This window comes from Opisthocomus hoazin, chromosome 4, assembly GCF_030867145.1.
Source record: "Opisthocomus hoazin isolate bOpiHoa1 chromosome 4, bOpiHoa1.hap1, whole genome shotgun sequence".
NCBI classification, from domain to species: Eukaryota; Metazoa; Chordata; class Aves; order Opisthocomiformes; family Opisthocomidae; genus Opisthocomus; species Opisthocomus hoazin.
The window spans coordinates 66,526,056-66,553,483 of record NC_134417.1 but is presented as its reverse complement, the minus strand read 5'-3'; the positions used below and the strand labels follow the sequence as shown (position 1 = coordinate 66,553,483).

At 43.4% G+C, this 27,428-nt stretch overlaps 1 protein-coding gene across 5 annotated transcripts in view; it reads left to right on the top strand.

Annotated features, from left to right (window-relative positions):
• The window catches only part of DYNC1I1 (dynein cytoplasmic 1 intermediate chain 1), a 199,695-nt gene that overhangs the window by 165,180 nt on the left and 7,087 nt on the right, over positions 1–27,428 (top strand). For all 5 annotated transcript variants that reach the window (XM_075419308.1, XM_075419310.1, XM_075419312.1 and 2 more), the window contains 2 exons: positions 8,033–8,173; positions 14,328–14,453. In XM_075419308.1, coding sequence (XP_075275423.1) covers positions 8,033–8,173; positions 14,328–14,453 — 267 coding nt within the window. The remainder of the gene's footprint in view (positions 1–8,032; positions 8,174–14,327; positions 14,454–27,428) is intronic.

The following is a 27,428-nucleotide window of genomic DNA, read 5'->3' as shown; positions in this document are numbered from 1 at the left end:
ATCTGCACAAAACAAAGTCGTGATTCCTTTTTCCTGTGAAATTAAAATGCAAACCTCCCACTGACTGTTCTGTGGCAGAATTATGCTGGAGGATCAGGCTCGCATGTAACAGTGAAACATTTCAGGAAAATTTTCAATACATAAAGCCCAGGACTTCTTTCCTAAAGGAAATTTTCTCCCACCTGCTTCGTGCAGCCGTCCTTTCTCTGCTATATGAGAGACTTTTGTTATCAGTAAAAAAAAGGATCCGTATTCAAAATCCTACAAGATGGAGTTCTCTTCAATAATAATTAGCCTCAAAATCATTGCTTGCTGACCCACGAAAGCTTTGCGGGCATCCTGGTGGCAGCAGCTACAAATACTAATCTGACTGTTCAGCGGACGGGGCTGTAACATCAGGCCGTGTCAGCCGTCCTGCAGTGTTCCCTGTGCTCCTGCCTGTGCTGCCTGGCAGCTGGAACTGCAGCAGCGGAGTCGCCTGAAAGCCTGGTAATTCACCGAGTCCATGTGCAATGCTGGGCCAGGTACCCTGTGATGAAGCAGCGTTTTCCATTAAAAAGAAAAATCGAATTTTCAGGGGCCTCGTACTGAATGTTCCTGTCGGAGTCATTGGGGTGGGAAACAAACCCCTGAAACTGCAGCTACGTTATCCTGCTCTCCCCCTTGCCTCGCAATTTGAGCTGAACTACCTCTGCTTAACAACTTGAGGCCCGAAGCAGGGAGACCAGTCCCGCTGACTCCCAACAAGAGCAGGCTCAGGACGTTAAGCGCGTGCCGCTGCCTCTCCTGCATGACGGGAGAGCACTAGCGCAGTGAGCCAGCTGCTGCTAAAGCATCCCTCTCACTCTCCAGCTCTGCTTCCTGATCCCACCTATGTGGGGTACAAACAGGGAGTGACAGCTAGAGGTAGAAGACTAAATCCGCCCTTCTTCAGTGTTTCACTCTGTGTTCAGTGCTTCCTCTGACCAGGATTTGGTGATTCTTCCGTCAGCCTAGTAAAACCACACCTGGCTTGTATTTCTCAGCAAGTGCTTCACTGAAGAAAGTCCCGGAATACAGTAATACAGAGGCAGGAGTATGAGCTTCAGAAACTGAATCAGTTTGCTAGGCAGGGCCAGTAAGAACTTCTACAGTGTTTCGAGCTTCTTAGAAGAAGAAATTGAGCCATCTTTAGAAGTAGGTAGAAATTCCAAAAGAAAATGGTAGTATTTCTAAAGAAATCTTGTGACTGAAATGCATAGTTGGTAGCACAGGAAGAAGTACTGGCTTGCTTAAAGCATGTTTTAAATAAAAGGTGGAAAACTTGATTAAAATTCAGCGATGAAGTCAGCAGTCTGAGGAAATACAGAACAAATGGCAAATACCTGTACAGGCTTCTCCACTGTTGCCATCCACCCTGCATCCAGCTTGATGTGGGTGCGTGGAGCAGCAGGTATTAAACCTCAAGCAGTGGAAACCTGTAGGCACAACTCTGGCAAGTGTGGAGTAAGAGGGACTCCAGACTGGGAATGAAACTGGATGATCTAGAACACAGAAACAAGCTTACCCCTGCCTGGCCAGTAGGAACTGGGGAGAAAAGTGAGCTGAGGAGCTCTGTCCTCCCTGGTGCCTCACTGTAGCCCAGCCTGCAGATTAGCTTCTTCATAAAATCTTTCTCGAGCCTGTTGCGTGCAGTTTCAAGGCCTTACGTACCTTCTGATGTTTGTAAAGTTCGTCCATGGCAAGCAGATACCTTACAATTAATTAATTTAAATGTACATTAGACATCAGGTAATACACTTTTATATCAAAATCACTGAAAATAGTTCCTCAGCTAATATGCGGTGGTGAAAAGAATGCTGTACTTTCTGCTTTTTTAATTCAGAAAATAAAAAGGTCATTTTCCATTGAGTAAGTGCAAAGGCAGGGTAGAAGAGAGCTGGAAGACCAAAGTGAACAGCAGAAGTCTAGCAGCACAGACTGAACGTGCCGCATCTCTGCAGAGGATTTAAAACAGTTAAGGAGGATTAGAAAAATAAGCAGTTTACCTGTCAGTATAGCTTCCAGGCTGTCTCCACAGACCCCGAAAGCTCTACTGTCTGACTTTCTGATGCTCCTGAAAGTCAGGTGATGTCTGACTTCCCAGGTTCTTTTATTTTTTTTATCTATGCCACAGTATTAGACATTAAGATCAGTTCTCATTAAAACTGCCTGTGCCAATCATCAAACCTTTTTTCCTTTGCTTCCTTCTTGTATGCTCACTTGTGACGCTTTGACTTTGAAGGAAACCACAAAAATGTAGTCATCATGTTATCTCCAGACTTGGTCTGTTCTCATAGCCCCTTTCCTTTCGGTTTCGCCCTTGTCCCCTCCTCCATCTATAATAATTCCCACATGTTTATGCAAAAATATTGGACTCTCTTTTATTATTGGCAATTAAGAGAGGCAACAGTTTCAGCATCTCTGCAAGAATAGTCATTTCTAAAAGCGAACAGTGCCTAGACTTTCTGCAACTTTTAGAATGCCAAAAACCAATCAGCGTAGCAACACTACAGTACTTAAATAAAACAGGGCTGTGAATAGTGGAGGGATCATTTCCACACTCATCTCTTCCTCCCTGTTGCTACTGAATCTAAAAATGAAGACTGTTCCCTTGCCCAAATATGCAGTTTAGACTTGATTCAGTGACCTAATAATCATCTGACAGCGAGATGACACAACATGCCCATAGGTCATAGCCCAGTGAAATGTCCACTGAGCCCCAGAGGCTCATTTGTGATTCAGCACTGAATCTGACTGCCAGAAAGAATTTAAAGACACCTAAAGGAGCTAGTAGTCGTGTAACTCAATTTAGCGCACCTCAGTTGGCCAGTGACATTGGGTGGCTAAAGCTGAAGGGCATAAACATCCCGCTTTTGCTTTCCCATTGCCATCCTTGAAGGTCTGGCTAGTCCTGGAAAAGGTGGAGCAGACTGCAAGTTGTGAGCTGTACAGTGTCGGGGTCTGGGGGATAATGATACCCTTCGGGGAGAATGCAGACAGGCTTTGCTGAGCCATCAGGGATGTACCTGTAGCTAGCGTCTCTGATTTACGGCATCTCGTAACAGTTCCTGGGATTGCTGTAGCTTTTAAAAGCTAGCATGATCTGAACTAAGTCAAGTCCCATAAGTATAGTTTTAAAATAGGAATGATTGGATTATCCTAAATTATCATAACTATTAGAAAACAGATCTGGGAGAAACATGGCAGTCTAGAACTGGCAAAATTCTCATGGAGATCAATCAGTCTGAATAAAAAACAGGGCCTGTTTAACTCTGTACAAGCGGAGAACACGAAGGCTTACAAGAGTAGCAGAGCCTTATACACAGCAGAGGACTTACTCCCCACCACAAGAGTAACCCCAAACAGCTAACAGTGATCCAGGAAGGAGACTCTTCAAAGAGGAAAGGTCAATACCAGCATAAAGCTGATCTGAGGGCTATCTGCCTCAAAATTCCCAGGGCTTTCAGTTTCTGCTCATACTGTCTGCATCTTTTGGGTTGGCCTGGCTAACTGGCAGGGGCAGAAAGGAGAAGATGAGCCTGGATTTAGAAAAGTAGTAAGATGTCTCTCTCAAGGTGGAGAAGACAGGGCCTAGCAGCTAGGGTCTATAAAACAGCGAAAGAGCTCAGATCCTAGCCTGAGTGGAAGTCCAACAAGTGGTTTCTTTTGCATCCCTCTGGTCAGTGTGACACCATAACACTTGCTTTACTTAAAGACAGCAGAGTTTTGCTTCCCTATCTGTTTTCTATGCTGGAAGAGATGTCTTCCTTTGACACCACTTTGTAGGTTTTTGGGGGTTTTAAAGAATAAAGATATTTATACAGTATTTGGTCCCATAGGGGCCAAATTCATAGAGTCATAGAATGGTTGGGTTGGAAGGGACCTTAAAGATCATCTAGTTCCAGCCCCCTGTTCCTTGGTTTGTTCAAGGGCCAGACACAAGAGCAGCCAGTCTGCTCAGGACCCCTCCGACTCTGCTCTTTCCAAGTGCTTGAGAGCCAGAGCTTGAGCCTAAACAAACACATCAGCTTGTTCAGAAAGTTTCTGTGCCAAGGACTAATGAATCTGCCATATTCGCTGCACACCTAGAAAAATCAAATTAGCTTGGGTCAGTTTACAATACTGCACAACAGTTGTGGCTGTTGCTAATACAACGTGAGCCAGAAGTACAGGCTTGGCTCATTGTCTTTAGAACGGAAGACAACAGAGTAGAAAGAAAGGGAAACAACAGAGTAGGTGGTGTCACCACACATCTGTACTGCTGAAGGTACAGCCCAGGGAAGTACCTTTAGGTGGAGCTGACACCCAGAGAAATTGTGCTAACGTGTAGGACGCTCCGTTCACGAAACAGGCAAAGCCAATAGCCTTTTCCACGGTTTTCAGAAGTCAGATGCTAGTTAAAGCCCGTGGATATGTACACATTCCTTCATATAAGTAATTAGCTACTTTATGTGTGGCGCCTTCTGGATTAAAGAAAATTCTTCTATGCAAATAAGAAGTGGAATAGACTGGTCAGATTTATATGTGCAAAAAAAGACCTCTTTTATGTAAATATGTAGTATTTATTTATGTGAGTTTCTTATTTCATAGACTAGTGCTAATTCCTAGACAGCTCCCGCATATTTAAAATGTTCGCCCCGCATTGTTCTTTTAAACAATGCCTGTATACAAACATTGAGGATGAACAATGGATTTTGACGACATGCTTTAATAAATGAGACAAAACCACGTGTCTTGGAATTGGCTTTTTCGCTTTTTCCACTAAATGCTCAGATCCTGTCCTATTGAAACCGATGGCAAAACTCCATTGATTCAGTAAGGTCACATTTTCACTCCAAATTCTTTTCCAGGAATAAGTAGATTTGGCCCAAGTTTGTATGAAGATACTGCTTTATTTCTTCTGTTCTATTGAATAACAGAGTGGATTGATATTCAAGAATGAAAGCTCATCAAGTTTAAATTTCAGTTGTTTTATAATAATAGCCATATGTTAGTTATAGATTGTGTAAGTCTGAAGTTTTGGTAATTTAAAACTGCTTTAAAGTGACCTTTACATGGTTCCACATTTCAACGTGTTCTAAAAGCGGTCGGTATCGTTCCTTGCTCATAAATCCTTACATTAAAAGAATCTGCAGGCCTGGGCCCTCAGTTAACAGGCTTACAGTAAGGAAGTCCTGCAGACATTTATATGCACACGCTTAACCTGACAAATCGAGTCTTCACAATGCAGTCAACACAACTGCACTCAGTGGGCAACATCAGACCAGGATGAACTGTCAGCTTTTCAGAAAGGTCACTTGCTCTCATCGCTGAGGAGAGCTGTTCTGTTCTTCTCTAGTTAAACGGTACAAGGCAAGAAGAGGTAGTATGTATGGGCAATAATCTGTTTTTTCCACTGGAGGCCAGTGAAGCTGGGAGGGCAGAGGCACTGGGTGCACTACGTGGGCTGTAGCTCCGCTCCGCTGCCACTGCCCGGTGGTGCCATCCGATTCCTCCCTTTTCCCACCCGCGCTGCAGCTGATCCTGCCTTTTGCTTGGGCTGCTCACTGGCTGCAGTTTCTTACTCGCTTACAGTGCTCTGCTCCCTGCTCATCTGCATTCATTTGTGTGTCATTGCTTGCATGTCGGAGATCTTTCTCAAAAGCCTAATTATTCCTGTTATCGGGAATTTCTGATTTTCTCTGTGACTTCCAAACTGAATATTTCGGCTGTTACGATAAAGGTGATACACACTGCCTATCTGCTGTGCTTGCCACCTCAAATACCAGCACTCGGAAAGTGCTTGTATTTTGCTAAAAGGGAAACTGAGGCACATCAGCTAAAGCTATTTGCCAGAGATTGTACAGCACGTGAACAGTAAGGTACAGACCAGAACCACATCTCCTGACCTTTCCTTCTAATGCCTTGGTCTTTAGGCATGAACTGCAAAATAAACCAGCAAAACTAGTAAGAGCATAAAAGTGTCACACTCAAAATAAGATCAAAACAGGTTTTGGTATGTTGACAAAAAGGGAATGCTGACTGAAATCTGCCCTGGATCGACTGATATCTTAATAGTCCTCCTACTTCTGTGGAATTCGGTTGTTTCTCCCACGACATTAAATGTGCAGTTGCTGTATGTGCAGCACCCTTCCCGTGAACAATACCAGCCGCCTAGCAGTTGGCCAGATTTGCTTTCCCTTTAGATGTGCTGTTGTGTTCAAAGCCCATTTTCCCGGCATTTAGATGGCTGATGCGTTTGAACCTAGATTAGATGTTTTCAGTGAAAATCCACAATAGGGCAGACAGACACAGTGGATCCGTAGCGCCCACTCCAAGTACTCCTTTCCCGCTAACAGCTGAGGAGATTCACTTTGAAATTTCCCATTAAGTACCTCTGCCTCTTCAAAAGCTTTGCCTTCCTTTGGCCCTCAGCCCTGCAAATGCTTGAGCACAGGTATGTAAGCAGCTCCACTGACACGCGTAACTCACCCCACCGGTACTGATAATGCACTGAGCAGATACATATGTTTGGAGAACAAGGCCTTGTTCAGGTAAGAAAATATTCTTGTAATTTTTTTTTGCTTTTCTTTTGCAAAACTCCAGCTTTGGAAAAGAAATAAAAAACGCCCTGTAAATTTGAGGGAATAAACTCAAGCTCTGATTTCATTTTATTGTCACACAATTCTTAGGAATCACACAAAAAACACCATAAGGCTGGCTGTGAAAGTCTGGGGCCTGATCCTGCAGCCGTGCCCAGCGCCTCTGGTGAGCGCGGGCACAGGAGAAACGGGCCCGCGGAGCGCGGCCTCTCCAGGTGCTCATTCGAAGGACGAGGCCGCGTCTCTCCATCTCCGGGTGCTCTTCCGGGGGCTGTTTTGTGATTCCTGTGGCGAACAGAAACACACCTGCGTTATAATGAATTAGAGACGCTCGTTGTAATGAGCACCGCGTGTCCGCGTGCCCAACGCCCGGCGGAGCACCGCACCGCACCGCGACGCGCCGCGCCGTGCGGGGGGCTGCGAGCCTGGCCGGCCAGGGACCGACTGAACCGGCCGCTTCGCTGCTCGGGGTCGGTAAGGCGCCGGGGAAAAGCCGCAGAGCAATGGCAGTCGGTCGCTCCCCCTCCCGCAGAAATAACGCCCGGCCCCGCAGCGCGCCGCGGGCCAGGCAGCCGGCGGGGGGGGGGGAGACCCCTCAGCCAAGCCCCATTGTTTAGGTTTCTGTCACAAGCCACGAGAAGACTTGATTTCTTTCATCTCTGGAGTTTTCATTATCATTCAAATTTCATTTTCCATTAATTGATCGGGGATTAGCGAAGCCATTATGCAAAAAATTAAGACGAGCCAGATGCAATGAATAATTCATGGTGGGCAATTACACTTTCTTCCTGGTGTGCTTCCTAACTTCCCTCCGACTTCCCGCCTGCTGGAGACGACGGCCTTCCCTCCTCCTTCCCTCCCGGTGCCAGCCTTCCCTGCCGGCAGGGCCGGGCCGGGCCGGGCCGGGCCGTCGCTACCGGCGCCGCGGGACGAGGGCCCCGCGGGCGGGAAGCCGGGCCCTGAGGCGGCACGCGGGGCCGGGGGCGCTCGCCCCGCCCGCCGCTAGGTGGCAGGCGCCGCCCGCGGTGCGCGGAGGGCCGCGGAGGGCGCCGCGCGGCTCCCCACCGGGCTCACGATGCTTATCAGGGCGGCCGCAAGCGCGGCGGGCTCGGCGGTGCCTGCCTGCCCGCCCGGCCGCCACACGCCCCCCCCGACGGGGTGCCAGCCGGGAGCGGCCGCGGGGCGCTCCCCCCCCCCCGCCCCATCACCCGCGCGTCCTCGTCCCACACCCCTCACGCCGGGGCATCTCATTTATCCCACCGGACAGTCGTTGCCCCATTAAAGCGCAGTCCCCACCCTTTCGCGAGGACCTTTCATCTGGGGAAGTTTTATGACACTTTGTAAATGTGCAAAGTTTTTAATTAGACTCGCCAGACAGCCCCGGGCAGCACTAGCGCCACGAAGTCTTCATGCTTCTCCCTGCTTTACAGCACAACAAGCCGCTCTACTCCTTTGAAGACAATGCCGACTATGTCTACGACGTCATGTGGTCGCCAGTGCATCCCGCGCTCTTCGCCTGCGTGGACGGGATGGGGCGCCTGGATCTGTGGAACCTGAATAACGACACCGAGGTGAGGCGGCCCGGCGGGCGGCGGGGAGGCGCGGGCGGGACCTTAACCCTGTCAGGGCCGGCGGCGCGGCGCTGCCGAGCACCCCCTCGGCTCCCTCGGGGCGCGGCGGGGAGGGCAGGTCCCGCTGCCGGGGGAGCCTGCCCGCCCGTCCCCCTCCCGCCTGCCTGCCTGCCTGCCTGCCTTCCTTCCTTCCTGCCTTCCTTCCCTCCCTCCTTCCCCCGCGGCGGGGGCCGCTGCTCTCAGGTACCTGTCAGGGGTGGGGAGGGCCGGCTCCGGCACCCCCGGCAGAAAGCCAACACAAACAAATAGCCGCGGCGCGGACTCGGGAAGGAGTCTCCCTCGCTTGCTATTTTGAGCCGCGCCCGTTTTGTGGCTTTTTCACGTTGCCGCCCCCCCCCCCCCCCGGCGTTCCTGTCAGGCCGCGCTGCAGCCGCTGCGTGTGCGGTGCCTCCCCTCGCTCGGGCGGGCACGCCCTGGCAGCCCGGCCGCGGGCAGCGCTCCCGCCTGCGGCGAGGGCCGGGGCGCCGGGCAGCCCTGCGCCGGCCTCCCGCGCCCCGGCCGTGCCCTGTGCTCGGGAGGGGGAGTCCTCCGCTCCACACCCTCTGTTAGAGATACCGGAGGGTACCGTGCCCCCAGACACCCAGCGTCCTCCCTCACCTCCCGCCTGCCCGGCCGGCTGCCTGCTCCGCCCGAGGTTGCTGAGCACGGAGCGTCTCTCCACGTCTTGTTTCTGATTTTATACCCTCGCCTTTTTTTTTTTTTCTTATCTTTAAAATTTTTCTGGGAAACTTAAAAGGCACAAACGAACGCAAATGAAAAACCGAGTTTTCTTTCCATCGCTGTTCACCAAATAGCGGGGACCCTTGGGGTGGGAACGTTGCACCTTTGAATTTCGCTGACGAGAAAGGATTAATCAGAGACCTCTTTGCAAAGATTGCCAACAGTAAATACCGTATTTTTAAAGTCATTTTCCAAACGTGCGAAACGCCTCTTTTTGCTTCTAGTATTTCCGATTAAAAAAAAAAAAAAAGCTACAGGCTTGATACTATTTTTTCTGGATTTGAGTTTCCCCAAAAAATGGTTTTGAAAAAACCTGTCATGTCGCTTGAGGTCAGTCTTAGATGGCCAGCAATCAGTATTCAGCACAAGAATCAAAATGTTTTTCCACAACTGAAGTCTTGCGTGTTTTTACTTAATGCCATGTAAAATTAAGAACAAACAGACTGTAAAAAAAGTCACATATTAACTGACAGTTCCTTTTTATTTTCAAAAAAGGGAAGACCAAAGAGTAAGCAGCAGTATTCCCTCCATACACCGTATTATTTACAATTATTTTTTTTATGATTAGTTTGATCATTAATACACCTTTCACAGAAGCACGCTATACATATCAGCCAGAGTAAAATACGGGCACAGTTTATGGCTTGCAGTGAGTGGTGCTTGCCATAAATAAGCATGGACAGGTAAGAGGAGCCAGCACCGGGCGCTGCATTGTCAAGGGGAGCAGTGAGGCCTTTTGAAGTGCTCTAAGCAGGAAGCAGCACAGCCTTTTTAATTAGAGTACATACAGCTGGAGGATATACAGGAGGAGTCTCCTCAGAATTTATTTTGGGAAGGGAGGGACATATCCTTCAGGTGTTCTCATTAATGCAGGCTTAAACACAGAGCATAAAACCCAGCATTTTAAGAAGAAAAAAAAATAACCCTCTCCCCCCAAATACCACGGCTGAAATCCTGCTCTGCTTGAAATCAACTGATGTTTTGCCATTTAACTCAATAAGACCATAATTTCTTTCCAAAAAATTAGTATGGACCGCTTGATCCCATTCCCATCAATAATAAGGTTGTATGTAGAAAACTGCTGATATATTTTCAGTGTGTTTACATATAAATATGTAGGAACATCAGAAAAAAAATTAATTTCAAGCTCAATCCTGCTTTTCTTCTGCATGCAAGGCCACCCCTGATTTCACAAACTATTTCCATTCTGAGAGGTCAAAATCAGCTCTCATGTAAGGATCAGACTGGAATTATTTCTGTGGTATCTGAGCTTTGTATTTTATGAGAATTGAATTTTGGTCTCTGGAGGCAGAAATACCATTTGGTTTCCTTACTGAGCACAGATGAAACAAATTTTAAAACCTCTAGAAACGATAAACTGGCAGATTCTGAATAGATATGAAGTTTTGTTTTGTGAGAGAAGCAGCAAAAGTATGGCTGAAAGAGCAAACTGTAAGCAGTTCTTTTAAACATTGTAACTGAAAGTGATTGTTGTTTGTTTTTACCCTCTATCTAGTAGGTCATAATTAGTTTATAATTTTCAAGATTTCCAGAATTGATTATGCTGTTTAAGTCTGCACTGCTATTTGCTAAGAAGTCCTTGTCAGTACTTTTGTGTTTGTAATAAGAAATCTTGAAACACCTATTTTTTAGATCATTATTACTTTTACATGTCAGATATGTGATGTCAAAGTATTTGTGAAGACAGTAGAAAATGACAGGTATATTAATGTGTTTAACTGCTAGCTATTGATAAAAATCTCTATGTAAGAACTAGACACGACTGTTATTAATGAGACCTGGTTTTGTTTAGTATAGGAAATAAGCCACGTTATTATTTAGGTATTATTTTGTAAGCCAATTAACAAAATATCTGGTTTTAGTTACAATATGCTACCTTCAAATTTTTGAACTGTAACACAGTTTCCACTAGTGTTACTCCCCATATTTATTAAAAACCTTTCTCCAGAGAGCTTCTGATCAAAATAACTAAAATCATTTGACCGTACCACAGATGTAATCAATCTGAGTATTCTCAAAATTTCAGCATAAAGTAGCAGGGGTGTTTGTGTGCTTCATGTTGATCTGTGGATACCAGAAACTATTTTTGTAATAGCAATGAAAGTCATCACATTTTATTTTGTATTTGATAAATGAATATAAAACCTTAAAAAGCAAAAAGCCCTTATCCACGCCTTCATTCTTTTGCAAACTGAATGTTATTTTTATGGATCAGTATAGTGAGGTTTGCAGATAGTTTCAGGATAGCAGATGCTGATTCTCACCTATGCTTCGACAACATTTCTTTTTTGATCAAGACTGGAGAAGGTCTGTAGGTTATTGGCAATTCTTATTTATCTGTGAACTGGTATTAAACTGGCTTACAGAATTGCTTATTTCTGCTGTGTTATATCCCATTCAAATGTTTGTTGTTTTTTTTTGCATGCCCTACCTTAGCTTTGAAAGTGTGAAGATGGTGTCTATTTCTAAAAACAGATAACAGATGTATTTGCAAGCAGGTTTTCACACTACGTAAGAAATAGGAGTAAAAAAAAAGTATATTCTTATCATGTGGGTTTTTCTGACTGCATCTTTCTTCATCTGTTACCTGTTAAATTTTCATTTCAAAATTGTTAAAAATCTGACAAGCACCAACTTCAGAGAATTTATAAAGTATTTCAAATGAGATTTTAAAAATGTAATGCTACTACTGTAGAATAAACTCTTATATTTGAAATCTAAAATAGGCATATGTAATTTAACCTATCACTATTGAGAGCAGACAAATCTATTTTAAGATACTATGGTTTTACTGTGTTTCTCTCTGTATCACTGGAGACAAGGCTTTTTATTTAGCTTTTTAAAGACCGTTTCATTATTCCTTTTTATTTTGTTAGATAGCTTTGCGGAATAGTAACAGGATTTTACAAAACCGTCGGGTTTTGAAAAAAATCATGGGTTGTGTCTAGTGTCTGTGGCATGCATGCTGCTTATTTTTATGTGGAACACTGAAAGAATGCTGTATTAACAAAAAAAAAAAACACCATCCAGCTCTGGAGTTATGTATTTCAGCCTTCTGAAAGATTTGTGAAAATTTGGTTCCCTAAATACACGTTGTGTATATTTGTGTATGAAACAAGTGTCTTTGATCTACAGTTTTCTGAGCAGCATAGCTGGTTAGCGGATTAGTCCTCTAGAAATGTGGCATTTGGTTGTTGTTTGGAGAAACCCATTTCCAAATGTTATGAAATTAATTTTGGCTGGAATTAAAATAGCTTTCTTTTTTTTTTTTTTTTTTAGAAATCAGTGATCACAAGAATAAATCTTGCCTGTTTTCTACTGTGATTTTATCATGGATCAATGACCCCATGTCAGATTTAGGACATTTGGCTCTCGCCCACCAAGCAGTAACGGACTTGGGACGAGGAGTCAGGGTGTGCCAGCTTTTTTGGGTGATGCTGCCTTGGACAGGACCTAGGCCTTGCGCAATGGGGAGATGAGTCCAGTGGCTTATTTGCATTTGAATGACTTCTTAAAGGGGGGGTGGGGGGGTGGTATCTGCTTTCTGATTGCCATCCAGCATTATTTCTACATCATTCTGCAAACAAAACCCTCTTGCATTTCACATGTGGGGCTCAGGACGCTACTATGAAAGCCCTTCACAGAGGTGACACTGTAGCTGGGCAGGCTTGTCGTGCTCGAGGTTTTGCAGGCTCCTGTCTGGGTGGGTGAGGAAGAGCAGGGAGTCTCCAGGGCAGAGGGGCAAGGCAAGCAGCCTTGCTTCCCAGGCCTTGTCCTGCTGCTGGCGTGGCTCCGCATGCGCTACGACCGTAGCGAGAACCTGCGGAAGTCTGCAAAGGTTCAGCTTCCTGCCGTCACTCATCTCGTGTGACACAATGAAGGCGTTGGAGCTGAGGAGGAGATTGGCATGGGAACTGTACAACGGTTGTTTTAAAATTATGTTTATTCTGGATCTTTGGACCTATCTCACAACTACAATATAAAGCTACAGCCAGGATGAACTCAGCAAAATACTGGTTTTGTTAATCTTGTCCATTTGTCGATGTTCAGGCCAGGCTTTAATACCACCTTCAAGCTGCCTTCTTCCTGCGTCTGCTGTGCTGTGCCAATAATGAGGACAGAAGGAGGACCTGTCACTCCTCCAGAAGTAGCCCAGACTCTGGTTCCTGTCCAACTACTTCTTGCCTGGACTGCTCTCCAATTCCATGTCCATTTATAGATCCCGGGACACCCCCTTGTCCCCATCTCACCATGTGACCAAGACCTGGTCCCACAGGTGGATCTGGTGGAGGAGCTGCTTCTGCAGCTATCCTATCCCACTTGCCCTGACCTAAAAATCATTAAAGCTAAAAAGCCTTGTTTGGAAGACTGTCATGCCAAGCTACAGGCTCCTTGCTCAGGCAGGTTCTCCTATTAAAGGCAGCTGGGTGGAGCATTTGCAGACTTGCAGGTTACCGTCATTTGTCTTATGAGGTGACCTAAATCAACTGAGCGATCTTGCTATCTGGGACAAACACCCACGCAGTTCCTTCCTCCTGCAGCATCTTTTGATGCCCTCATTCCAGCATAGATCACAAATACTTCTCCTAAGATTGCATTCATTGCTTTATTCATCCCACGCATTAACCAGGATCTTTATGTAGTCTTGTGGATCACCTGTTAAGTTGGTTGACTTGGAGCAGGGAGGGGGGTTGGAAATTAGACAGCATCCAGGTGTATTTAAAGCAGAAGTCTCCTGGGGATGTAAAATAGAATTGTGGGAATATATTGTAGGAGTTCCTAAATGTCAGCTCAGCTGTTTTCACTTCTGCCATGTCCTCACTGAAGTGATTAGCTCAGGACTTTTTTGACGTAACACCTAATATTCGACCTCTCCATCTAGCCGCAGAGGTGAGTATGGATTTAAAGGATCTGTCAGCATGAATATAGCGATGTGTCTGCCAACTGTCAGGTTATCTGGGCCCAAGTTAGAGGTCAGAAGCCAGGGCAGGACTGAAGCCAAGTCCTACTCAGTTGGTTCTTGGTCGTAAGTCAGTGACTTTTCAGCAAGAAGCAGATGTGGTTTCACATGTCTCTGAGTTGAAGAGGAAAAAGCTGTTTCATTTGTTGCCCTTTACTGTGGAAAAGTCTTCCCTGCTCATTCCAAGCCATCTCTTACTCTTTCCTCTTTTTAGCACATGTGACCCAAGAAACAACGAACCCTTTTTCTTCTCCCCCCAATAAGAATTGTATGTTACTTCCAGCAATGCCAAGAGACTCGTGACTCACCCTGCTAAGCAGGACATTCAAAACTGACCTCCGGGTTCGCAGGCAGTGTGATTTTATTGTCCTTCCTGTTCAATTGTTTCAACAGGTTCCCACAGCCAGCGTCACCATTGAAGGAGCTTCTGCCCTCAACCGTGTCCGTTGGGCCCAGGCTGGGAAGGAGGTAGCAGTTGGTGATTCAGAAGGTCACATATGGATCTATGATGTTGGAGAGGTATTATTACTGGTTTTGGTTTTTTAAAATGCTTGGCTCCTGGACAATGCCACATCCAAGTTTGAGAAAAAAGCATGTGTCATGACACATGAGTAGGACACCTCCAAAGAATAAGTCAAATTTCTCTCAGTGGAGTCCCCGTTGATTTTGGGTTGCCAACAGTGTGTTAGTCATGAAGCTACGTTGCAAAAGAGGTAACTCATTAAAGTCTCATGAGAAAAGGCTTTTTTGAAAGTTTTCAGTGTTTTAAAACTTTTTTTTAATGGTTCTATGAGGACAGGTGGAAAAAGTTACAAAGGAACATAAAGAGGAAAGTAGAGGTGCAAAAAGGAGCCGTGTTGTTCTGAAGTTGGTCTTGAAGTGTTCACCTTTTCTATTCCAGTATCTGTTATTTTGTGACTGGCTTAATGCTGTAGATTTTTCTCAGCGTGACATGTACAGAATACATCTGTTCTTTTAACACTGAATAATGCTGAATATGTCTGAATATGTGCAAAAGTACTAACAGGAGGAAACGACAGGTGTCATTGTGGAGGATGGTAGGTGCATGTGTGATAAAGAGTATGTAGGTGCTGAGAAATAGCAGGATGTGTATGCTGTGTCTGAGGCTGCTCTCAATTCACCCTGCTACATCTTATAAAAACCATCTAAACTGCGGTGTGTTTGGCACTGATGGAATCTACCTCTTTGTTGATGAATACAGTATAAAGTGTTCTGTCAGCATTACAATCCCTTGGAACAGTTAAGGGTGAATCTCTGAGCAATCAGCTTTTATGTAGAGAATTTGTTTTCCATCATTATCTGTGATAGGATACTGAGATATCCATCTCTACACAGTAGGGAAACATTATAGAATACATACAGAATTATCTGTAACTCTCATAAAGTGATTTTATGGCCCATAGCAAAATTGCTTGTGCATGACTCATATTTTTGGATTGCATTCGCTTGTGCAGGAGTTGCCTTTCCTCACAAATGTTTGCTGAAACTTCTTGCCATATTGTTAGCATGATTTCTAAATTGTCTGAGGTTACTGCGTTCTGATTTCCCTATGACACTGGCAGGTCAGGCTGTTTTTATTTATTTTTCATTTTTGCATGACTGTTCCAAAAAGGTGCTTTTTCTGTCTTCCAAGTGGTATGACAGGCTGTAGAAACATCTTTGATGACAGTGCAGTCTGATCTTGTCTGGGGGTCTAGACGAGCTGTCTCTTTTTGTGTATCATACACCAAATAGTTGATAGGATTATTTATCCCTGCAAGCTCACCCAGGAGAAAATAGATTTAGTGTCCTATGCAGAAGAAGCAATATTTAAGGTTTTGGCCTTTCCTCTGTATAATCAGACTTCAACTTGCAAAATGAGTCACAGTGATACACTCAGATCAAAAAGAAAGACAGGCTTTTATTAGTTGAAAAGGAAAAAGAAAAGAGAGTCATTCAACAGTATTTATTTGTGTGAGTCCAGATCAGTGTTATATGAAGTGTTCTGCTTCATGGATGTTGTGTGCCCTGCCCCTGCAGAGCCCCGGCGTCTCCAGCTCGGCTCCATACACACTTACGCACACAGATGGATGTCCATCCACATGGCTGCTGACAGATCATGGGCCATTGCCACCCCTCCTCCTCTGCCGTAATGGATGAAGGAGCTCATTAATTTGTTGCCTGGTTCATTTTGGCAGTATCGGTCCCTGCAGTAAATCCTGTACCAATTTCAGGAGAGGTGGTCTGGGCTGCAACAGCTTCGGATTCTAGCAGGGCTTTTTCTGGTTTAAGAAAGAAGGGTGCCCATGTATTCTCCAGTACAACTCTTCTCACTGTAAAGCCTTAAGTGAGATGCAGAAATACAAGCAGCTCAAGAGCCTGGAACCAAGGGCTTGTACAGTGTGTAGCAGCCGCCTCAGTCGTTACCCCTCTGTGCTGGTCCGTAAAGAGCTCTCCGATGAGTTACTCCATGCTTAGCTGTCCTCAGGCATGACACATGGGGGATTCACAGCATGCAAATGCACTTCTGGAAGTGTCTGGCAAAAATACGGTGGCCTGTAATGCTCTCTCTTTACTTCAGTGTGCAGACACCGGCCAGTTTCTTGGCTCAGCTGGGGTCCTCTTTTGACTGTCCTTTTTGTATGGGTTTGATTCTGGGGTATGACGGGGCTGGTCTGACAGTTTAAAAGGGGCAGTCCCTCTCCCCCGGCCAGCCAGCCATCCCTAACCATATCTCTCGCCGCCCAGTTTTTGTGCTGGTAGCAGTGCTTCTCACCACCCACATTGTGGGAAGGGAGATTGATCAGCAGAGAAGTATTGATTTATTTATTTTTTTGTTTTGTTTTCCTGGTGTATTTTTATCCATGAACTGACCCAGCGTGAGAGTTGGATGAGTGAGCACGTGGCTGGGGGCGAGGGCCTGGGAGCTGGGAGTTGGACCGTACAGCACCTGCCAGCACCTCACTCGGATTTGACCCAGCAGCGTTGCAAAGCCTAAAACTAAGCTGTGACAGTTGACCTTTCAGCAATAGCACTCTACCTGTCTCCTACAGCATCAACTTCAGCAAAGACCTTGCCACTGAAAGAACTCATCCCTGCCTGACTGATAACTCAGTAGCATCCACTTACCTGAAGGTGCACCTCTCTGATTTGGGAAGATGGGTGTGATTACTCGCATTAGAAAGTCAGCAGGCCACTTTTACAAAGACCTTAAATACACTCACCAAAAACATGAATGCTCCACTGATACTGCACCCTTTTTAAAACCTTTCTTTCCTCATGACTTTTCTAAAGACCACATTAGATCAGCTGTAAATTCCTCAAACATTGGTTCCATCAGAAAAAATTGTGATTATATTTGTATTACAATAAAGCACACTGTCTTTGAATTGCACATTACTGTATAAGCAACTTTTCTTATCTGTTTGAACAGAGAGAGTTGAATTTTGGTCAGAGCAGAAAACATCAGGATATCAAATCATTAAAGAAAAAATTTAAGTGATAGGAATTTTTACTTTGGTAGATTCATCACAGTTTTGAGGAACTATTCTAAAGAACAGTAAAGTTCTCTGCTGCTATTAACCCATATGGTGCAAAGAGAAAACATTGTATGGCCTAAGTGAAAACATAAGACAAGAGGTCTAACCTTGCATCCTTTATCAAGGCAAGGAGTCATAGTCTTTATGACACAAGAAATGGCAGAAATACGAAGAACGTGGCAGAGTCCGTGACCAGGGAGTTAAAAATAATGGTGACATTTTCAGTTAGGCTATATGATGTTATCTCCTTAGAGTATGTACTTTTAGTTGTTTGATTTCGGCATCGTGTCTGAAAATAACTGAACACATTTATTTTCACAGTGAGGGGTCTATTTTCTCCTCAATGCGTGTGCTTTATGCCCATTAGCATTAATGGGAGTTATACACACACTTCCAGGGGAGAGGAGACTTAAATAGTCCATACAGATGTGCTCTTGTGGATCAGTATCCACTGATTTAAAGAATGTGAGTTATAAAATGAAATAAAAACCCAAACACACAAAAATCTGATTGTTTCAGTGTGATGGGGTCTTAAACGTATATAACTTAACCAGAGAATATAACCGGTCATTGTAAATACACTTTACTCTCCGTAAGATCTAAATATCCAAAACTTTGCTGGTCTAGTAGTTGAGATATTATTATTGTGATAGTATGTATAATGTATTTTAGCTTCTGTGGTCTTATTGCTTATTTACTGGGCAGCAAGTTTTCTGTATGGTAGAAGTTGATTTTAACAGAACATGGATCACTGACTATAGATTTATTCACATGTCCAGATGATTGATAGTTAGACCTAACTGCATGTCTCTTTGTAGATATATTTTCTAGAAAGCCTGCTCCCATTGTGCATGCTTCAGTGATGTTACACAGTTGCCGCTGTCATAAATATTCTCTAACAACCACATTTGTTGCTTACCTGGCTTATTGAGAATGCTCTTTGCACCTTTGGTTGTGAAAGAAGCAGCTTCTCATCCGCCTTGTATTATTTCTTTCTTTTTTTCCCCCCATTAATCTCTTCCAGGTCATATTCTGCTTGCACTGTGAATAAATAGATAGAAAATGTAAATCAGTGATTTATTATTTGATTGTAACAGAGTATAAAGTAAGTTTGCAGCACTGTGTTGGAGAGTTTGAAACTGTAATCACAAGGAGCTTATTACTGTACATTATTGTGTTAAACTAGTTACAGGACAAACTGTTGCCTCTGTTTGGCGGTCATTCAGACACTTGATTCTAGTCATGCTTTTAAAGGACGACTAGTATGACAGGTGGAACTGGAGGAAAGTACGAAAAGGTCTTTCCCTAGACCATCCAGGAAAGCTGGCTCTGCCAAGAAAGCAGCTACCTGGGATTCTTTACGCAGTTACTACCTCTGTCCTTGTTTCCTTGCAGAGAAATCAGAATCATTTTGATATTTATGTGACTTTTTTAGGTTTCAGAGTTAATATCTCCTTAATGCCTGTTAGGGCTGCTGGGTTGCGTTGTTTGTATACTTCCCCATTTGCTCCATGATGGGTGTTAATCCTGTATCGCATTTTAAGTACATGACCAGTGAGGGAGGAGCCAGCAACTTCCTGAAATACGAGGATGAAGTGGTACAGTAAGGAATGTCCTACTGGTGCCTATAAAATAATTTCCTTAGATTTCAGAAGCCTTTAACATCTGGTCTTCAATTCTTAGGGTTCTAGATGGAGAGAAATGTGTATTTGTGACCAACTCTCACATTTCAGCATGGCTACCGAGTCACTTGTTTTTCTGGGAAGAGTGGGGAAGGGTTGGTACTTTGTACTCCTGTCTTGAGATCCTTGTGTTTCACTATAGATTTCATACGGAAAACATATCCAGCATCTCTTTCATGCAGTTAAAAAATACTGTAGCCCAGAAAGAGAAATACAAAACTAGGTTTTGTGTCATGTTGTTATCCAGGTAGATTTTCCAGTAGGTTTACTTTTGCCATCATAAAGCTCCTGTAGAGCAGATATTGAGTTAGGGAATGTTTTTGACACAAAAGCAGAGTCGAGACTCGCTGTAAAATATTTTATTCTAAAATCTGTGTTGAGTTACAAGTATTCTTGGAACACAGATAAATGGCTCGCACACATATCGTGAAGGCATATTTGAGCAATAATAAGGGGTTGTGCTTACAACCAAGTTTTATTCAAAAGCGTTCAAAGATCGGGTAAGATACAGTAGTTACAACAACATGCACAATCCAGGCATAAAGGATAATTAAATGGATTATGAGGCAGTGCCTGAATTTCACCATTGATATTTTTGCTGGGGAGGTTGGAACACTGGCCTCGGAGAATTTTAAAAGCATGTTTTAACAAAGCAAAATCTCTTAAGCGTTGTTGGAAAATGCAAAGAGCTAAGGTTTTGAATTGCTTCCCCTCCGCCCCCAGTTTTATAATGTTCAGTCTTGAGAGACTTTTAAAACTGGAAGCTCTTAGAGATGACCCCCCCCCCAAAAAAAAAGAAGAGAATGACAGCACACTAGAAACGCCAGCTTTTTACTTGAATAATATCTGAAATATTGAACAGAACACCCTCATCATTTGAATTTCGACAGATACAGCCAGTATTCACAAAGGGATTTTTGAAGTAGGTTAAATAAGAACTCCCTAATGAAAAAAATGCACTAGTTTGAAATCAGTCAATTTAATTACTGTGTTTTATGAAGGCCATTACCCATTGCTGATTACTAGGGTGATAAAATCTTTAAGCTTTGGTAGCCTCCATAGGGGGTGAGCCGATCTAAGTAGAGCAAAGTCCAGTCATTATCACCCTAAATACTTGTGTTTCTCATTACAATATTCATTACTTTAGGTTACTGTGCATGCTTTGAGGTCTTTATGTAAGCACTGGTTTATTCTCCTGTAGAAAAATAATGTTGTTATGTTGATAAGTTAAAACCAAGCATTTATATCCTTTTACAGTTTAAAACGAGGCTTGGCTGCATCCAGGCATAGAAAGGCACACATTGATGCCCCCTGAGTACCTCTGCATACTCCTGTTCACGGCTGTGTACTTGTCGGTACAGTCGTACGAGTCTGATAAGAAATGGAAAAGGATATGAGCTACCTTGTTCTTTCAGTCTGCTTTGGTACTTAAATAAGCTGGAATGGAGGCTTGTGTTCCTAATAACAATCTTCATTAGGGAAGCACTTTTCAGAGGGAAAACGGAGCCATGATCTGACTAATCTGACTTAGCCAAGGCTGGTTGGTGAGGGTTTGAGCTGTTTATCATCTCCAGTGCCAGTCCAGGGCCTTGAGCTTCCCTTTCCCTGCCACCTCTTGCACATCATGTGGCATCGCTGCCTCTGCCCTTCTCAGTCACCTGTACCATGGCCTTCTGGGTTACAAAGCAGCTTCATAAAAATGATGTTATTTAAAGGATGACCTCAAAATCATTTCCTTTCTTGTTTAAAAATGTGTATTTTTTAAAAGGCTGCTTGAAATGTGTCAGGGAGATGTGGATCTGGGCTCCTGGGAGAGGAGAGCAGCATGTAGAAAGAGGCTGAAGACTTTGGCATGACTAACCAAGGAAGTCTGAGCCTGGTGGCAACGTAGATGATTCCTGTACCCTACAGAGCTAGGAGTGCTTGGGACCAGAGAGAGAGAACTAGGGAAGCTGAGGACATGCTGCCACCAGCGCACGCGGCTGCAAGCTGGCCATGTATTCATTTCAGTCAAAAATTAGAAAAATATTTTTAACTATCAGAAGGCTGAAGTTCCAGAGCGGGTAGGGACAGTGGGACAAACAGGCTCCTGAAGTGGAGCCAGTCAACAGGATTTTGTGATGTGCTGGTGTGTGGTACAGCAGTGGGTCGCACCTGGCATACAGGGTCACTCTCCTGCCTATGCCATGACGTACACTTGTTCTTGGTAACCACACGGTTTCTTCTGTTGCGCCAAATGTAGAAATGAACATGAAATTCCTCTTTCATTTTACTACCAGAATATCACCTGTTAAAACTAGAGGAGGAAGTACCAGATTTTTAACTAAGATACCCTTTCTCTCATTTGTTTGATTAGACAGTGGAATTAAATGGGTAGTAGTGAAAATAGACAGAAATGGAGTCATCCTAGAAATTCAGTTGATTCTTTATCCTTACCTTCCAGTTGCTTACGATGAAATGTTTCAATAGCTCTCCAGAGATAGCTTATTAGCTCCCTGGAGAATTTCATGAGGTAAAAAGACATGAGTTTCCAATATGATACAAATATTTTTTATAAGAATTCCTCAACTCCTCATCATATGAAATAAAAGGCTTACAAAAACCAGTCAACCAACCAACAAAAATCTGGCTCCGGTCCTTTGTATTCATTTGCCCACTACTTTTAAAGCCAACGTATGTTTCCTTTTCCCTTGCAAAGGCCCAGATCCTCCCCCTGCAGAGAGGATCAGAGAGAACAAGCCACATGTGACAGGAGTTAATCATGTAGCTTAATGCGCGATTAGAAGGCACTCAGACAACGAAGCGATGAGAGCGGCAGAAGAGAAGCTGTAAGAGATCATTCCCTTTCTGCACAGTGAAGGCTGCAGGAGGGGGAGAAGGGAGAGCTGTGTGTGACAATCTTCCTGTCGGTAATCTCCTGCTGAGCTGGGAAACACTGTAAAGGGCGGGAGAGAAAGGAGAAAGACAGGCTTCAGATCGGACGTACCAGTCTGTCCACTGTATGTTTAGCACATTGGCACTACCGGTGGCCTAACTACTAGCTCCTCAGTTACTGCTTCTCCTGAAAACCTTTCAAGGGGCTTAGCGGAAAAGAGAGTCCAGGTCCAGGCTTTCCATGGTAGCTGTAGGTGAGGCAATGGAAGCTGAGCGAGTGCTTCAGCTGGTCTGCCTCATCCTTGTTATAAATGACAACATGTCATTTGCATTACCTTTTTCTTTATTAATATTTAAGGCAATAAAAAGCAACCGAACAGCGCTGGGTGCACAGGGAGTCACTGCTCCACCAACACGCACACCTTCTAATGGCACCAGCGGTCTTTATATTCTCTCCGAGCTGTTCGTTTCCACGAAGTCTCCTCCTTCTTTCGATTCTCTGTGCTTATGTGGCATCATTTATTGATGCATGCGTCTTATGATGTTGGTGGTCTTTATAGTTCCTCTGGTGGTCTTCGGGATGAAGAGTCTCTTCTTCCTCGGTGTCCTCTAAATGTCCTTTTTTGGTGCGCTGCTGCAGCCTCCCCGCCGCTGCCCGCTCATCTTGCATAAGCGATATAGTTAGCCCAGTCTTAAACCGCACTGGACTTCTGTATTAGCCCAATCTCAAACCCACAGATATCCTGTCTATTGTTCCATGCCTTATGTAGTTTTGTTATTTCACATTATGCTAGTTTCCACAGTTGCACAATATGTGCACTCGACACGAATCATCTTCTAGTCTATTACATCCTGACCTTGCGTCCTGGAACACTGGTGGGGAACAGAGCTGAAGTCCATGCATGTTAATAATGTCACAGAATATGTACTTCAGATATCTAGTTAGTCTGTTGGGTGATATTTTCTCTGAAAGTTTTTACCCCCTTTCTGATGTAGAAAGAAGTGTTACTGAAAAACGTTCATAGCTTTAGCAGAGGCTATGGAAGGGGAAAAGTACCAAATGCAAAATATAGCTTAAGCTCAATTTGTGTGCCGCAGTTTGCAAATTTCATTGAAATTCATGTGTTATCACTGTAGTGTTAAAACAATTCTGCACAAGAGCTGCTTTGTATAATTAATTTTCTTCATGATGCTTCTGTGGTTTCAACCTGTCACATCCAGTAGCAGCTTTCATTCTGAGGATCCTTAACTATGTTTTCAGATTTTTTTTATGGTTTGCAAAATGGTCTGTATTTTGAACATGAAAAAATATTTAATTCGTGACTTGGAAAGTAACAGTTAAACCTAAAATATCAACTTGAGGATAACTCTGCGCCTTAATACATCCTTTTCAATGGCTAAAATTCCATATTCAGTGTTTAATTTAAACATGAAATATATTCTTCAGTGCCTAGAGTGATGGAAAAGACTAGGTCTGAAATGAAAAAAAGAAACCAACAAAACAAAACCCCCTGCTATTTCATGGATGAGCTTTTGCAAATAACGGAATGTGTGAAGAATCTCAGGGAAGGCAGCAACCCTCCTGCAGACCAGAATCTCTGAGCAGTTCGTAAGCCACTTCTGGTGAGAGTCCGTTTGCAACTGGGAGCCAGAAAGCTGTGGCAAATGTCCTTTACAGTTCCTGTTCTGCCAGATTTCCTGGCATGAATCATGGCGTGGACATGGCCGACTAGGTTTGGAAAGGAAGTAAGCTGAGTTGAAGACACCATGATTTATTTCTTCCCTGAGGCAACAGTCCATCACAGCTGAACTTCCAGGGAGGCGGCTTTGCCAGGCCAGCTACCACACAGGCTGAAGCTCTAGTATTTCAAGTAAAAATGATGGGGCAGTTCTTCTAATCAGTGTAGTTGCCAGGAAAAAAAAAAAAAGTAGATATTGGAAAGAACAATAGGTTGAAGGCTCCTTACATTTTGGTTTTGATCCATTTGATATTTTTAGGCTTTCTAGTACAATGATGAGAACTGATAACATAATTTGATTGAGGAGGAATTCTCCTGATCCCTTAGCTCCAAGCATTAAATGTCCTGAAACTCATGCAAAAAATTACAGGAGTTTTCAATGACTTTGAGAAATGGCAATCAAAGCAGGACTGAGATCCCCATGGCAGGCAGCGTGCCTCACTGTTTTTCTTAATCAACCTGTAAATTGATGGCATTACAGAAGTGGTGGAAAGGTAGGAACTGCAAGAGCTTTGCTGCTTAGGGCACCACCTCTTTTGAAGCAAAAGTGTTGGGTTTTCTGAAGCGTGGCAGGTGCTCTTTCTGCTCCTGTAGCTGATAAATTATATCTCTTTCAAATTAAATTTTAATTTAACTCCAAGGAATTAAACAGGCCAATAGTCTCTGCCATTGAAAGTATCACTTGAGGAGATCTGTAGGAGAGGATCCCCACGAGTGGTGAAAGCATTCTGCTGTGCTTAAGAACAGGCTATAAGCTTATAGCTTAACATTTGTATTTTAAAAATAAGAAGTGATGTAAGGCAACAAAAGTACTCTAAATTTCAACTTTCAGTCATCTCTTTCAAGTGGTAATTACTGAGTATTTTATCCTCTGTAGTCGATATCAAGTGCAGCATTTTGATACATTAATTGAGGGAAGCATCATCTGTTTAATAGTCTGGATGTCATTCTTTCTGGTTATTTCAGGAGAGCCAGAGCCAACTCTGATATTATAGGTGGAACTGTAGTGTTGTCTACAATTAAAGATACTTTCAACTTCCTTGTTTTCTTTTCCAAAAAGAAAATGCCCTATCAAGTTTTAATCCTTCAGGCTGAAGTTTTCCATAATTGGTGTTTGCTTCCAGCACAGGTTTTGTTGTTTCTTCCTTTTTTTTAGAGATTAAAGACAGTATCATAACGCAGAATGAATAACGTGCTCAAATTGAGGGAGTTATCCTTAACTGTGACATTTCCTACCTTTGAAATGTTACAGTCTGTAGTCTTAATGTTCTGTTGACATGCATTTGTGTGTCATGTATGTATAATTTACAGACTACATTTTAGTTGTTCTCCTGCTAGACTGGCATCAAGAGGACTGCTGCAGACAGAGGACTGAGTTTAGAAAAGAATTAATGGGCATTCAAATGCTTGAGTTCCTATGTAGGCTCTTTATACAGTGCATCTTTGCACATCACGTATAAATCATTAAAGTAACACCATTGTTTGCTTGGTATTCAAAACACAATTTGCCATCAACTATGTAACAATTCAGCAGCTACTGTTCTCCTTAGGAGAAAAAGTCAAAGTTTGCTGAAAATGGATTCAGTTTCTGTTTGAGATTAAGCGCTTTTTTTGTCATATAAGCTAATATTTTGTCTTCTTTTTACTATGGCAGTGCTAGTTAAATCAGACCCTGCTGGTGAATTGCAAAGAAATAAATCACAACAGACATTAATCTACATGAGGGCTAAGTAATTAACTTCATAGAAGGGTGGCGTATACTGTGTCTGTGACACTAGACTGACTGCTGTGCATAGAATAAATGCAGTATTTAGGCTGCCTATGGTATTCCACCCCTTCAATTAAGTAAACAAATATATATAGAGCTACTCTGGAGTGTATCCTTTGTGGTCTAAACACTGTGTCTTATTAAAATCATCTGCATGCAGTATGTGGGGTTTGAGTTCCTGCCAGTGGTTTCATCCATTGTTAACAGTGATGCTCGGCTCTCCCAAGAGTTAAATACAGTGGTACTATAGTTATGTGAAAAGGGTGCTCTTGGTTACTTTGGTGGCCATTTCGTTGCATATTACCTCCCACTTTGTTTCCATCCATGTGTGTGGCATAGGGTGTTGCCTGGAAAAATACAGGCTTTTTCAGGGAAAAAAAAAATCCATATAGGTTGAGAAAAATGTCAAAGGCGGTCTGTAATTGAGTCTGGGGGGCAAGACCAGGGCCAGAATAGGTACATGCCTGCCTGCTTTATGTGTACGTGTCAAGATATTTAATATTTACATTTACGTATCTGTTTTCACCTCAGTGATAGTGATAAAACATCTGGTGAACTCCAGAAGATAGGATCAGTTGCTTAAAGCGGAACTATAATTCTTGGTTTTCATTTGTAAGTATTACGATCCTCATTCTGCAAGTGCTCTCTTTTATCTGGAAAATGAGGCCGATTTTCTGTTCTACTTTTTAGAAAACATCAAGCTGAAGTAGTTATATTTTATCATCGTTAAAAATATTTTTACCTACAATGTCATAACTGCATTCAGATGTTAATCCATTGCATGAAGCATTTGCAGCAGATTTCTTTTCAATACAGCACTTAATTTTAGAGGGTGATATGGACAATGTAAGTTGACAAAAATTCTGCTTAGAGAAAATAGCTAAAATGATACTCGCCTGAAGCTCCATTTATTTGATGATGCTATTAAATTGAAAGAGTATAAAAATGGTGATAAACCACATACACAAACAACTTAGTGTGAAGTCTGCGATTTTAGTCATTAAAGTTAGTTTACCAGACTTGCTGTTTTCCACAAACTCAAATTAATCTGAATATTTTCTAAGCTTTAATTAGCTATCTCTTCAAAGAGTGTTTAACTTGCCCTTCTCAAAGGTTATAATAGCAACAGAGTATTTTAGAGATGATAGGAACATTGATTTTCATATAGTTTTTGTTTTCCCTGCTGGATATGAGATTTTTTTTGCAAATACGGCAGTGTTGAAGCGGAGACAAGAAAACAGGATTGTCTAAATTAAGATCAGCCTTTGCCTCCAAACGGCAACAACCCAAATGCAACTAATGAAAGATACTTGTTAATCAGAAAGTTTCTGATCTCTAGGAGCATGGTGACCAGCTATAGAAACCCATCGACTTAGATCAGAACAAAGTTTTCTATATCTAAAAATAAGGAAGCATTGTACTTCCACGAAATGTGTTCGAATGGGTCACAGAGTTCTGACTCGGGAACCGCTGTCACCCTTAGAGTGTGTCTTGGACCACCATGCAGGCTCGTCTGCAAACGTCTAATTGGAAACAGTGTGTGGCAATACGGTTGCGCAGGCCGGCTGCAGACCACATACTCTAGCAGATCGTTCCAAGTCGTGGTGTAACGGTTCATTTTCAGATTCTCCTTTTACACCTGTGTCCACGGGACGTGTGTGTTAGAAGCGATTATAGACTGTTCTGGTTGGAAAAATTCGCCCCTTCAGAACAACCCCTCAGTCAGAGACAATGCTGAGGAAGTTCTTCCCACGGCCATTTTTCTTTGAGGTGTCTGAACTCTAGGTGAAGATGAAAAAAAATGTGGTTATTAATGTGGTGATTGGGATTGCACGGTACTTTCACCAGCGATCAGCATTGCAGGTTATGAACCGGTGTCTCAGTGACAGGTG